Below are 14,955 nucleotides of genomic sequence, written 5' to 3'. Positions count from 1 at the left end.
TTGAAGAGATTTCTCCCTCGCTTATATAAAAGGTATATAAAAAGACTCGTTTATCATTACACATTAATGAGCAAGCACACTTTGAAGCCTAGGTATATTCTCATTTAGCATGGCACAATATGCACAAAAAGGGGGGGCAGCCTTGCACTGGACTATTTTCGGGGGAATTTTTTTCATTCAAGAATGGAAACGGCACCTAACTCAAAGGATGAGGCAGTGATGTCTCTACAACTAAGAGACAACTTATCATAGAAGTATGCATGTATAAGTACTCAAAGCACTTTACACAACTTGCCCCATTCACCCACTTGCACAAGCACTCTTTTCTAAGTTTCGGTTTAAGTGCTTTTTATCTCTCATCCACACACTTTCAGCAACTTGGGGTTAGTATGTTGCCCAAGGATATTTAGCATGCAGCCTGGAGCAGACGGAGATTAAACCACCAACCTTCAGATTAGTAGGTGACCTGCGCTACAGCCACCCCATAAAAACAAATCCTTTATTCACATTTCTGTAGTTGGATCTATGAAGAATGTCAAAGATAAGAGTTTAACAGATATGAAATAGCATTTTTGCATAAACAAGATCATTCCCAAGTAGCCTTTGGCAAAAAAGGCAAATCTGAGCATGCTGTGCAGTGTGTCCTTAAAAAAATCTGAGGAAACTGGTGGAGGATAACAGAAGAAGAAAAAATTTACTGTATCTGCATTTACGTTTGCACATTTTAATAAATAGCTCCCATTTCCTAGGATAATATAAAGATAATATAAATTCCAACAAGAAAAAAAAGCACCTGAGCAACTCCACAGCTTGTAAGGATGTTTTATTGTTTCCAGATAAAAGATTTTCAGCCAACATCCAGGTCAAGTATAATGTGGTAAAATTACAAACCTGTTTCATCTACTAAAAAAGCTGCTGGTCAAGAGTGAGATAACATAGGATGACAGCAGTAGAGAGAGCAAGGCATTAAGGCACTAAAGATCTAGTGTGCATGGCTCACTGACCATACTACGGCCTTGAGAAGTGCTGTAAACATATCTTCATATCCGTGTAAAACAGAGACTTCTAATTCAAAAACAATAGAATTAATTCTTTTGAGAAAAGAAAATATTAAGAAGACTGTCAGGTTACTGCAGAGTAAAAAAGGAAAGAATAAACTGAAAAATGACAATGTCAGTGACTACACATCTTAACCACACCGATACAAATGGCCCAGTTGATCTCTTGTTGCCATCTCCTTTTTTTTGTTTGTTTTTTTTTACAAAAGAAGCATAAACATGAGAAAAAAAAAGATTTTAATATTCACCTTTAAACAAGCACACTTCGGTTATAAACCTTTTTTCACACTGTAGAAGAACATATATGAGTGTCAGGGTAAACTGAATGATAATAATCTTGCAGAGAGAATTAAAACCGCTCATAAAATTTCACATTACTTCCCCCCACTTAAATTGGGCTGTCTTTGGAGTATGGAGTTGGTAGTGCTGGTGGAAAGAGGGACTTGGCTCATTTATAGTTGAAATAAAGGTAGGAAGAAAAACTGCAATCTGATTTTTTCGGCAGTATTTTCTTGGCAACAAGTAGAACGCAAGTGCTCTTTTAAAAATATCCCGTGCCAATCCTTCTTTATTTGAGAAAAGTATCAAGCTTTCTCTGGATATTGTCAAATGAGTCCATTCCCAAGTAGTCTGCCTGACCTTGCTCCCATTTCTGCTTCCGTTCTTCTGAGGACATCTGCTGGGATTGGGATGCCTGTGCGTGCGCGTGCGAAGACCTGCTCTCGCCCTGAAGGAATATGGAACATAACAGCAGGGAAATGAATAAATGACAAGACACGCAGACTGCACACAACATGCTGTTTTTCCTTTTTTTGCTTTTTGGAAGCGGCAAACTGCCACACTTAGCCTTTCCAAATTAATGGCAGCAGGCAAACACGCGAAAGCTCTGATTTTAGAGGAAGGGCAGCAACAGCAATAAACCAGGCGCCAACGGATGCTTAATCACTGCTGAGCTATAAAAAACAAAACAAATCTTTGTCTCCATACCTGTTCACTCTCAAAAGTGACAGTTTCACTGTGCTGGAACTTTGTGAGATGAATAAGAAGACAGAAAAGAGGTTTAAATAGCTTTGCATCATTCAAAGTTCAAAATAATGGCTATAAATTTATACTGGAGCGTTTCAGCTCATAAACTGTCTGAAAGAGGATCTTTTAGCTCCCTTAAGTTAAATCTGTTGAGATTGGCTTCCCCATGCAGGCAAAGGATCTGAAAAAGATCAGCAGGTGGGAGGGACTGTATGTCTGAGATGACTATATTAGGGATAGATCCTCTTGCTCACATCTGAGAGCATTTCGAGCAGTCTGAAGCCTCAACTTTTGGCTCTCAGGGATTACTTACACATATGCTGACCTTGCTATTTTAGCCATTTGTTATGAATTATCCAGTGACTCCATGGTTGTAGTTTTGTGCATTCGTTGCAAACGATCTTAGGTTCAAGACAGGGAGGACATACACACCCAGCCTCAGGGGTTCATCAAATGGTTGTCAGACTATGTGGTGTAAAATCTATGGTGACCCCTTTAGAAATATATAGCAACAAAAGTATGTCTTTTTCTTATGAACTATCCGCCTTTGTAACTATACAGAAAATAAGGAAACAGCTCTGTTTTAAAGATAATACCTGATGAGAAGTCGCAAATAGTGCAGGTTCAATTAAAATGTCGACTTACCTCCACACATCCTGAGTGGAAGGGCTGTTCTCCATACTCCTCATGCAGCATGGGGACCACATCACCCGAGTATAGGGTCCACCAGTTGAGAAGGAAAGTAGGGTGTGTGGCAGCATCCTGCTCACTCCCTGAAATCTGTTTGGTTTTGGGATCAAATGTGTAATCCCATGGTTTGGTCTTCCCCAGGAAATGGACCACCTTGGCATTTCCACCATATCTGAAACCAGTATTACAGTAAATGAGAGGATGTACTGTAGATGTAGTGTGGTTATGGTTCGATTTACTAAATGAAGCTTTTTTTAATGAAGCTAGTTTTTAATATCAAATTGTAGCAATAAAGACATTTGTATTCATAGACATAAATAGTATAGAATATGCTTAAATAAAAAAAGTTTTAGAAATTGTGGAGCAGGGAAATTATTTTACTGCTATTGTTAAATAATTGTCATCATTACCATTGCATTAATAATATAATCTGGAGTTTATATTGCATTCAGGGGTTGAACAGTGTGTGTCTTTCAGAAAAGCTAAAAGTCACAGGCTGACAGGAAACAGGCTTGCAGAGAGTTTGCAGAAGCAGGAAGTTATTTTGAGCAGCAGGCTAAGACGAGGCTTTAACAATGTAACAGATAGCTTTAAGAAGGCCTTAAGCAGTTATGACTATTTTATACACAATGCATATCTGTGCTTATTAAAGAGTTGGAGCTCGGTCAATTAATTGGGGGTCGGAAGCTTTGTTCGGCGCGATGTTCGGACAATCTATTGTGCAAGTGACTTGGAGCCATAGAAGGAATTGCAATACATGCTTACAAAACACTTATATATCAGATCATTTTATATTAAGGTTTTAGTAGAGGTTCTTGGTTAAAACATTTATTTAGTAGAAGACATACACATAGTCTCAGTAAGCTTCTGGTCTAGTGAAAGGTCAGAAGTGCAACAGGTGAATTGAGAAAGAGCATGTGAGGTCAACACATACACACACATGAGTTAGATTTATTTAGAGGAGAGATTAGTCATGTCTCGGTAAAAGAGGAACAATTCACTTTAAGACAAGAACGGAAAGTACCACCCATGAAAATAGAAGATGATTTTCTAGGTGAAAAGTCATTGTGGTGTTGATCTGATCTATGTATAAAATGTACCTGTGACGCATGAAGGGGCGTCAGTAAATCAAACCCTGATGCTATAAAATATCTGTTCATGCTTTGATTAAGTCGAGGACTACTGGCTGTCTGCGTACAGAGTGTCTTCCCACACGTGTGTTCATTAAAATCATTGTTGGACCAAGAGCTTCTGGACCAAGGGTGGTTTGTACTCTCCCTCCTCAATTTTGAACCTTAACAAAATGTTTTAGGAGAAACCCTGTATGTTAGTGTCAAAAAACATATTATTAAATTGTTGTGTTTTTAATTGGTCATAATTATGAACTGGACACTAATATAAATTTTAATGCTCCAGGAAACATTTTTGGGTGTCTGTGTTTAAAAGCTGGGTTAGCATGAATGAAACAAAATCCTTTTGGAGAAATAAGAATGAGAAATATATTGATCCACCCCAGTTCTGACAAGCTTAGATGTCTTTGTAGCACTGGCAATCTGCTCAAGTACACAAATAAACCTGAACCCGACACTGTCGGGTATGTTTTGCTGTGTTTGTCAGACCTCTAAGCGTTATTGCTGACAACTACAAACAACTAAAGACATGTTTATCTTCCCTGTCCTCCTGATGGATGCCAGGAAATGCCAAACCAAAAAAAAGCCTGCTGATGAGACCAGAGGTGAAGACACAGAGATGCAATGAGGATGAGAGGGTAGCTTTAGACACAGCACACAATGACCAGTCCTGGAGGCAAACATTAAAAGGTCTTTAAATAAAGTGCTCTATTTCAGGAGTGGGTATCAGCTGCTCTGAGCTCAGAGTGGGCATCCAACCCAGAGCTGAGGGCCTGCTGGGGCGACACTCTAACTGTGCTGCTGGAATCTCGCTGCTCATCTCACCCGTAACCTGATGTCATGTCACGATGTGAATACGCATTCATGTGACCAGGTATCTACTTACATCTTGGCTTTGTATCCAAGACACAAGATTTTAGTCACATGGACAGACTGCTGTTGCGTAATATGAATTTCCCAGGGTAGCAGGTAAATATAGTATCTTATAGAGTTTGGTCACATAATTTTTTTAAACCGCACCTGTGACTTTAAGCATTTCATAATTACTCCATGAGTTTAAGTGTGCTTAGCAGACACTTACTGTTTAAATGCTGGGAGGTAAGTGTAGATGGCTATGCTGCTGAGATTGTAAATGAAAGGGAGATGTTTTGATATGTCAGCTGTTGCCCAGTTGCTAAAGAAGCCATTCAAAATCCCTTGGTCTCCTCCTGCAACAGAGAAATACGAAGGTAAGTGTGACAGTATGATAAGTCGAGTCGCTTTATATGGCACATTTAAAAACAACAGCAGTTGATGCTTTCCAAATGAGGTAGAATAACAAGGCAAATCTCTAGAAACATACATATAAAGCCCTAAAGAGAGATACCCCCGGGAGATCCCGACAGGGGGGGAGAATGAGATCTCCAATTGGACGAACTCAAGGTTAATGACCAACGCAACGGAAAGGACTATGAGTAAGACATGCATCTGCGGCAAGGCGTGTAAGAACCAGCGTGGCCTAAAGGTCCATCAAGCCAGAATGTAATGTTTGGAGTGGGAAAGTGAGGTGCAACGCACAGGTCCTGAACCTGGTGAGATGCAGGAGGAGTCTGGCCAGGAGGCACCTCACAGAGCCCAGTCCCTCCACACACCAGAGTCTTCCAATCCAAGCAGTGTAGTTCCACAACAGCGGATTAAGCCAGCAGTTGGAGCAAGTGGCAGAAGTTTGATGAGGATCTCTCCAACATCATACAAGCTGTAGCCAAAAGAGATGCTGACAGCAGGCTTAAAACAATGACCACCATCATAGTCAGCTATGCCTCAGAAAGGTTCGCCCTGACCGAGAAGTGTAACAAGACCCCTTATACCATGAACCGCAGGGCCATGAAGATTCATTGACTGCGCCAGGAGCTTAGGAGCCTTAAGAAGCAGTTCAAGAACACCAATGCGGAGGATAAGCAAGCTTTAGAGGAACTGCAAAACATCTTGCGGAAGAAGCTGATTACCCTCCGTAGAGCAGAATGGCACAGGAGGCGGGGAAGAGCGAGAGCCAGGAAACATGCAGCTTTTATTGCTGATCCCTTTCGCTTTTCAAAACAATTGCTTGGGGTTAAGCGAAGCGGGCGGTTGGAGTGCTCAGCAGAGGAGGTGAATAACTTCCTTCATGAGACCATGAGTGACCCACTGAGGGAACAAGACTTGGGACCCAACGAAGCTCTCATCAACCTTGCCCCACCATCAGTAGAGTTTAAGTTGACGGAGCCAAGTTTGAAGGAGGTGTGTGAGGTCATCAAAGCAGCCCACTCAGCATCTTCTCCAGGTCCCAGTGGCGTACCCTACCTTGTCTATAAGCGCTGCCCAGAGCTGCTTCGTCACCTGTGGAAGATCTTAAAGGTGATATGGCGGAAAGGGAGAGTTGCTGATCAATGGAGGTGCGCAGAGGGAGTCTGGGTTCCCAAAGAGGAGGACTCTAAAAACATAAACCAGTTTCGGAGCATCTCACTATTGAGCGTGGAGGGGAAGGTGTTTTTTAGCATTGTCTCCCGGAGATTGACCGAGTTTCTCCTTAGAAACAATTATATTGATCCATCAGTTCAGAAGGGGGGGATCCCAGGAGTTCCTGGTTGCCTAGAGCACACTGGCGTAGTTACGCACCTTATAAGAGAAGCCCACGAGAACAGAGGTGACCTAGCCGTATTGTGGCTGGACCTGACTAATGCCTATGGGTCTATCCCACACAAAATGGTTGAGCATGCTTTACACCTCTACCATGTCCCCAGCAAGATTAAGGACCTGATCCTGGACTATACGCCAACTTCAGGCTTAGGGTCACTTCTGGGTCAGTTACTTCAGGCTGGCACTGCTTCAGGAAAGGTATAATAACAGGCTATACCATCTCAGTTACGCTCTTTGCCCTTCCAATGAACATGGTGGTAAAGGCTGCTGAGGTGGAGTGCAGAGGGCCGCTAACAAGGTCAGGTGTTCGTCAGCCCCCTATTAGAGCCTATATGGATGACCTCACCATCACAACATCATCAGTTCCAGGTGGATCTTGCAAGGACTTGAGATACTCATCTCATGGGCAAGGATGAGTTTTAAACCTTCCAAGTCAAGATCTATGGTACTGAAGAAGGGGAAGGTGATGGACAAGTTTCCGGTTCTCAATCTCAGGGACCATTAACGGAACAACCAGTTAAGAGCTTGGGGAAACTCTTTGACTCCAGCCTGAAATACTCTGCTGCCATTCAGAAGGCAAATGAGGAGCTGGGACCTGGGTAAACAGCTAAGGTTCCCACAGCACATTGCAAAAACATCCTTCCGGCCAGACATGATCATTATTTCTGAGGTCTCAAAACAGCTGATCATGCCGGAACTCACAGTGCCCTGGGAAGAGCGGATCGAGGAGGCCAATGAAAGGAAACGTGCAAAGTACCAGGAACTAGTGCAGGAGTGCAGGGGAAGGGGCTAGAAGACTTTCTATGAGCCCATAGAAGTGGGTTCTAGAGGCTTTGGAGGACGATCACTCTGCGAAGTCCTAGGCCAGCTGGGTGTGGCTGGGACAGCCAAGAAGACGGCCACCCAGGCTGTGAGCAAAGCGGCAAAGAAAGCCACAAGGTGGCTGTGGATTAAGAGTGCTGATCCGTGGGTAGCTACTGGTACGCAAGTCGGGGCCTGATCACCCCCGGCTGGGTCGCCTGGGCGAGGGTGTATGATGTTGTGAGACCAGAAACACCTGATGACCCCAGGATACATCACTGAAGATGAGTACCAGTGCATCCAGGAGATGTGTCTTGTATAGATAAAACTAATAGTCACATAAATAAAAAACCTAAATAAACTATAGTTTAAGCATATTTTTCAGTGATTAACAATTTGCTAGAATAACAAAATTACAATAATGAAATAACTGAATCTGATTTAATTAGGCTCTGAGGACCAGCTGCTGTGTAGTTCAAACATTGTAACATCTTTTCAAGACAAGTGGATTTGCAAATAGTGTACAGTGTCTTTTCCAGCGCTGACTTTTTAATAACATCAGTCATGAAAACAAAACAAGCCTCAGGTTTTAAAATTTATTAACAGTTTTGTAATTTCTTGTAAAAATGTTTGTCTTGAAGTAATTTGCCTTGGTGGCATTTGCATGCTGTGAAAATCTCTGATATGGTCACATAACAGCAAACTTGGCTTTAAAAATGTTTCTGGTCAGGTTTTGTTTGTTGGCTGAATGTCTTCACTGAAAGAGTGAGACGAATGAAAGGCACACCTGTGACAAACCACATTAGTTTTCACCTCAGCTCATCTGCTGAGATATAAGCCCAGACAAGCATTTAAAGAAATGTTCTCACATGTTTAGGACACACAACTGGATCTCATGTTCCCACTGCTACCTGAAAAAAGTAGATCTGATTTTCTAGAAACTGCAGGTAGTGCTTTACCTCAGTGGGTGCACACAGGTTGGGGCATGTGTTTAGCAGCCACAACATTAAACCCACCAAAGTTAATGTGAACAGTGTTGATTGTCTCATTAGAGGCACGACATTGCAAAAATGCTTCGGGAAACAGTTCAAAAAACAAAGAGCCCACAGCATTAACCAGGCCTCCAAACTTTGCAGATCCCAATCCAATCACCATCTATGGGATGCGCCTGAACAAGCCCATTCAAAGGAGGCTACACCCTGAAATCCACAGGACCCAAAGGATCTGCTGCCAAAGTCTGGTGCCAGATACCACAGGACACCCCCCTGAACTCTCATGTTCATTCCCAGATGGGTCAAAGCTGTTTTTTCTTTTCTTTTTTTGTGGCATGAGGGGGAGGGATATTATTGTCATTACGTTTATTTTTATTGCATAAAACATTTTATTTGTAAATAATCCTTTTTATTTTTTTCAGATTAAAAGGCAAAACAAAAAAATCCTAATCAAAGGATAATGTTGGTGTCAGTAGAAAAAATTGAGGTGCTGCCTCTGCAATTACATTGAATATTTCCAAACTTTACCCTACTCCATTCATGACCAGCCAACTTTAAATAATACAAACAGACAAAGAGGTTTAAAGACTTTTGTCTCTCACTGTGCTGGTACGTGAATTAACACTGGCCTCTGGGTTTTAAGTAAATGGACTGCAAGTTTGCGTCTGAGTTGCCTCAGGTCCTGGAGTTCAATTGGAGGGCTGTTACAGCCATTTGCCCTCCCTCAAGTTTGGCTGCTTTAGAACTGGGGCAGCCCCTTCTCACAGCAGCAACTTACATAAATACACAACTTATAAAAGTTTGGGAGGCAGGGATCTATTTGATGTTATGTGAGGTGGGTGACAGGTAGACAACTAGACCAGACCCGAGCCTTAAATAAATGACAGCCCCCCCAAAATGTGATAAAAGTTCAGTGAATCTGTGAATGAGTCACTGAAATGACACTGACACAGGACGAGATGTTGGCTGTTAACAAAACTTTCACATGTCTCTCCTAAAAAAGCATAGGACTGTAAAGTCTGTGGCTTCGGTTTAAAATAACACACATAGCTGGCGTTTGTCTGAACCCACAGCCTCCACTGGAGAGTTCAAAACTTAATATGGAGCTGAGTATCTTCATTTTGAGGGGATGAGCAGAACACAGGAAGAATGTGCATCTAACCGGTGCCAGTTTGTTTTGGCAGCAGATAACACTGGAGCCACAGATGCAGAGATAGAGCCTCTGGGTTCAGTCACTTACTTTCTTTCCTCCTCTGCAATTTTTCTTTTCCAATACATCTTTCATGTTCTGCGGGGTAGAGAGGCGTACATGTGTATATCATGCATTCCTTGCAGGACAGCAGAACTGAAATGCTGAAGGTCAAAGCGGCTTCACCTCATGCCCCAGTGCACATGAAAAGACCATCCATGTCTATAAATAAGACAGCTTTACTTATTAGCATGCCATCAAGCATTTAGATAGTGGCATCACACTGAAACAGGGACTCTAAAATTATCCACAAAAAGACACTAAGGGATAAATGAGTTTCAGCTTCCAAAGGGACTCTTTCTCATAAAGAAATAAGAAAATGTCTTTTGTTTGTGGTTGAAATCATGATGTGAAAGATTGTTGTGACAGAATGAGTCGGCACTTGAAAGCAGTGGCCCATATTAAGCAAACTAATTGGTTTTTCCAGTGGCACCCCCCATCCCTGATGGAATCTGTCTCACAGCATCACAAGGGAAACAGATTCAGTGACACTAACAAGTACATAGTTTGGCACTTCTGAGCCTAACTATAAACCCCTTTCGTCTTTTGTTTACTCCACAACTGTTTTCTTTGTTGGAATTTTTGAGGTCAGAGCAGCCCGAGTAATGATTTTGTCTAGAGTCCGGCCCTTCTATCAGCAGGACTGACAGCTAAATGAAATCAAAAGCTTTTTCTCGGCATATCAGATACATAATAAATACTGTTCTTCACTTAAGCACTTAATTGAGATTTCATCACAATACATTCGATTTTTTGGTGTCAGAAGATATTTATAGTCCAAACCAGGGAGTTCAAACTCCTTTTAAATTGTGACCCACTTTAATTGGCCAAACCAATTCAGTTACATTCAATTTTATCTATAAAGTGCCAAATCACAACAACTGTCACCTCAACGCATGACCAGTGAAGCGTCTCTCTCTGTCAGTGTAAAGAAGTGTAACTTCATATTTAATCCCTGAAATATCTTAACATAAGAAGTGCAGTTTTAACGATACATGTCAGTTTTTCTATATAATAAAGACATTAAAGAAATTTCTCAGCACAACACTTTGGGTTTAAATTATGAGAAATAAATACAAGTTCTGGTAGATCATTGCCTGGACTCTGTTGTAATTATTAAACAAAAAGGTTTTTGTTAACTCATTCTTACTTAAATAAAACAGATAATAAGGTAGATCGTGAAAAAAATAGAAACATTTTTGCAATTTCATTTTTTTATAATATAGTGTGAAGATAAGAAAAGCTATAAAACTTGAGACAATATAGTTAACATCTGAAGTTTATGCCCACTTTCACATTTTCCAAAGACATGCAGTGGGCCGGATTGGAGTCTTTGCCCAGTCATATGTTTGACACCCCTGGTCTAACCAGTACTGCCCAGTTGGCAGGCTTTGGCTACATTTAGGTAAACAGCCCCAGTGAAGAGGAAATGAAGGATTAAATTTCCTGTACAACTCAAAAGTATCTCCCGTCATCTGACAATGATTAAGTTATTTATTTGCTTTTAAAAATCCATCGTTATTTTTGAACAATGTAAACGCCACAGATAAGAAAGTCTTGGCCTAGATTTCTATGAGCTACACTAGTCTCCCCAAAACAAAGACTTGGCAATCAGAAATATACGATGGGTTTCCAGCATGCACATGACATTATTTTGGTCATGTGACGTAGCTGTCGCCTTAGCTGCATGGTCTTAGATGAACTGAGAAACTCTTTTTGCCACTTTAGACTATCACGTGGTCTTCTGGAAGAAAATCTAATAAGTGGACAACAACTTGAAATTATTTTTAAGTTACATGGCACAAATTTAATTAAAAATAAATTCAAAAGCAAATAGGCAACTTGGTCTGATGTCCACCAGACTCTCTTTGGATAGCTACAATATGTCAGACTCAGTTACTCAGCTACTTTCTAAAATGCAAGTGTTCATTTTTTCCCATTTAGATTATGTAATATTAAAAAAAAATTCTTGAGGAGCACCATGAAACTACGGATCGATGATGATTCTAGCCCTTCACTGAACCTGATATGGCCGGCATAGCTTTGACCACAATTCAGCAACAGTACGCTCCATGGAAAAGTGTTGCTTAATGTCAACTGGTGCTCTGTGCAAAACAGGGCCTCTCAAATTTAACCTTCACCCCACCCCGGTGAGCCCCTGAGAATAACTCAGCAGAGCTCGAAAGTCTCTTACAGGCGAGCCTTGTTTCCAGGCACCGAGCTTGATAAAGACCTTACTTAGAGCAAAAGATAAACAAGTCCAGTTAAACATCATGTTACCAAGAGCGTTTCCAAAACCATGTTTGACTCAAAAAAAAAGGAATTTAAAAGGGCAGAAGTTCCTCCCTTGCTATATCATTGCCAATAACATGAAAAGTAGAGTAAAACATAAATTTTCACTCATTGCAACCCTGAATCTCAATAATAAACCTGTTACATGTCATTAGTCATTGCATAGAACCAAGTGCATTCCTGAAAATGCTATAATAGCCCTTTAATAGACATTTTATAAAATGCATCCCGGCATTTTACAGCAGCTTACCGTCAAAGCTGCCATGTTCTGTACAATACTGAAGCAGTTTGCCATGAGTCTCCACAGAAGGACGAAAAACAAAAACGCCAGAGTTGAAGCAATCGGGCCAGCCAGGGTCAGGAGCAGCTGACAGTTCCTCTCTATCAAACAACTCATCTATATTTGAAAGAACCTGAGATGCACAAACAAAGCACATGTTTATACACACCAGTGATGTGCAGCATCTTCATTTTCTTTGTGCTGAAGCAAAATGACCTGTTAGCCTCACCATAGTGTCTGCATCCATGAAAACACATTTGGAGTAATGTGTGAGGGTCCAACAGTGGAGTTTGGTGAAGGTGACGCCCAGTTCGGGTCTCTTCATCATGGCCAGGTGTGCAGTGTCGCCACTGTCTAGCACATCCACCACCCTCACCTCATCGTAGATCCTCTTCAGCACAGACCTAATGATTTACAATACTATGAAATGAATCACTGTCAACCACCCATGTGGAAAACAAGAGTTCACAGGAACAGTAATGTGTATGAGTGAGAAAAAGTGAATGTAGGTAAAGTTTCTTACTGGCTAGGCTCTGATACTTGTGGACCAATGAGTGCCACCAGCTTCTTGGTTGTATTGTGCTTACGGAGGGATTTGCCCAAAACCATTGCTCCCCGAGCATAGTTGTCATTGGTAGCCAATGTCACAAATGCCTGATCTGTAAAGAAAGAAAACTGAATTAAATTGGTTAAAGGTTGCTCCCACCCAAGTACTAACCACGCCCAACCCTGCTTCGCTTCCAATATGAGAAGAGATTGGGCGCACCCTGAGTTGCTTAACTTAAAGTTGCTTCTTAATATAGTACATACAATTTAAGAATGCTCTCAAACTCGTGTGTTAGTCAGATTCTGTTCTAAATGTTATGAAGTGGTTGAATTGGTTAGTTGTCTTAGTTGAATTGGTCACATAACTGCATCATATGACTTAAATGTGTCATATTTTTCGAAAGCCTCCGTTTTCGCAGTGTGGGGCTGCCCCACACAGTCCACACGCTGAAGAGTGCACTCATTTGTGAGCGGCTCAGAGTAGAGCCACTACTCCTGCACATCCAAAGGTGCCAGCTGAGGTAATTCGCACATTTGACAAGGATGCCTCCTGGGTAAGGTGTTCCAGGAATGTCCTACTAGGAGGTAGACCCATGGCACGCCCAAGAGATTGGGGTGTGTCATGGGAACACCGTGGTTTCCTCCAGTGTAACTGCATTGCATGTATTTTTAAAGTTTACTGCAGGAATATGAAACACACACCAACAACATTACACTGCAGTTGTAGCCTCTTGCCTTTTAGGTGATGAGTTTCTGTGTGGATTCTCTAAAGCATGAATGATCCAAATAATTCATATGTTGATTATTTCAAGTGTTTTTGAATGAGCAACACAATCTAACCTCACTAAAAGTTTTCTCACAAAGTACCCCATAAAGGTTTAAATGTCTCATTAAGGTGATTTTTATTTGCAGTGTGGCATCTACTCTGTACCACCACCTCAGGCTCCTGGGAGGAAAATCTGCCAAGTCAAGTCTTGGGAACAACGGCTTGCCTGTGAGAGGACATATAAACTGAGATGACGAAATCAGCATGGCAGCTGGGATAGTTCTGTGACTAGCAGTTAGGCCAACACCAATCCCATTTGGCCTATGCGCTAACCCTCTGGCAGTAAGATACCAATAATGGGCAAGGAGATCACAATAGATAGAGTATGTCTGACATGCTAGCAGCCCAGAGTTTCTATAAGTTTGGGCCAGTTGGAGAACAATGGTTCCAAATACCACAGCTTGCCAGGAAAATTTGTTCTGTCTCACTGCCTTTTCACAGTGCCACACCTCCTTTCTCTTACGCCCCCTTTTCAATTGGTAAAAACCCTTCTGCAATATGAATGTAACACTAAAAAACACATAAAAGATGAGAATTAGCTCTGCAACAACCCAAGGTACAGTGAAGTCACCGTCCAGGCAGCAGGGTCATTTCATTTTGAGTCAGGGGGACGGTTCCCAGTAAGCTTATACCACAAATTAAAAATTAATTATGGCGACTTGGGACACAGAGTAGTGTAGTAGGTCTCAAACTAAGGTCCAATGATAGTAAAGTAGTCTAAAAAGGTACCCTGTGAAATGATTTTATCGCACTGTGTCCACTGCACCTACTTTTGGCAGTTTCCTAATATATACATGACAAAATGGAACACAGTTATAAAAAGTAGTAACACTGTAATTATGTCACACCGGTAGCTGGTCACTGTGACAAATACAAGTTAATTATGTAAAGTAAGACTGTAACCACTTTAAGAATACTAAACTTCTTATTCAACAAGGGAACACAACTACCCAAAAACAAAGAGAACAGTGACAAAAGACTATATTAGCTACATAATGTCATTTAATGTCACCAAAGTTCGCGCCATTTGCTACTTTTAAAACTTTAGAGAAAAAAAAACAAAAAATTAACAAGAATTTTTTACTATCGACGCTGAGAGTGTTAAAATGTTACCTACCAGCCATGACTGACGAATAAGTCGCAGCTACTCTGTAGCCTGGACTTTGCAGAAGCCTTGCGTGGCGAAAAGGACCGACTAAATATACAGAGGTGGTTTAAATACCAAGATGACAGCAGCCAGACCGGCGTCACGTGACAGCCCCCAACACACCCACCTGCTGTTGACATGCTCCACCGCTACACAGCAGCACCTCAAGCAACACCGCTTTGAACAGGTTTACAGCCTACAGATGAAGAAAAATTGCAATTATTGAAAATATTGTGCATTGCTTCCTCCTCCTAACGTTACGG

At 41.4% G+C, this 14,955-nt stretch overlaps 1 protein-coding gene across 3 annotated transcripts; it reads right to left on the bottom strand.

The window, feature by feature from the left end:
• Positions 1 to 806: 806 nt before the first annotated feature.
• LOC308386091 (glycogenin-1-like) lies at positions 807 to 14,847 on the bottom strand. 3 transcript variants are annotated; one of them, XM_080865401.1, is made up of 9 exons: positions 14,820 to 14,847; positions 14,663 to 14,740; positions 12,697 to 12,832; positions 12,403 to 12,577; positions 12,144 to 12,306; positions 4,986 to 5,112; positions 2,730 to 2,946; positions 2,046 to 2,084; positions 807 to 1,785 (listed from the first exon to the last, which is right to left on the bottom strand). In XM_080865401.1, the coding sequence occupies exons 1-9, from the start codon at positions 14,830 to 14,832 to the stop codon at positions 1,627 to 1,629; spliced, it is 1,107 nt and encodes a 368-aa protein (XP_080721527.1). In that variant the 5' UTR covers positions 14,833 to 14,847; the 3' UTR covers positions 807 to 1,626. The 3 variants fall into 3 exon arrangements, with proteins under 3 accessions (XP_080721527.1, XP_080721525.1, XP_080721526.1); XM_080865399.1 differs by lacking the exon at positions 2,046 to 2,084; XM_080865400.1 differs by lacking the exons at positions 2,046 to 2,084; positions 14,820 to 14,847 and having other exon boundaries at positions 14,663 to 14,753.
• Positions 14,848 to 14,955: the final 108 nt, after the last annotated feature.

This window comes from Rhamphochromis sp. 'chilingali' (assembly GCF_963969265.1).
Source record: "Rhamphochromis sp. 'chilingali' genome assembly, chromosome: 18".
Lineage (NCBI taxonomy): Eukaryota > Metazoa > Chordata > Actinopteri > Cichliformes > Cichlidae > Rhamphochromis > Rhamphochromis sp. 'chilingali'.
The sequence above is the reverse complement of the archived record's forward strand: the minus strand, read 5'-3'. Positions and strand labels throughout refer to the sequence as shown.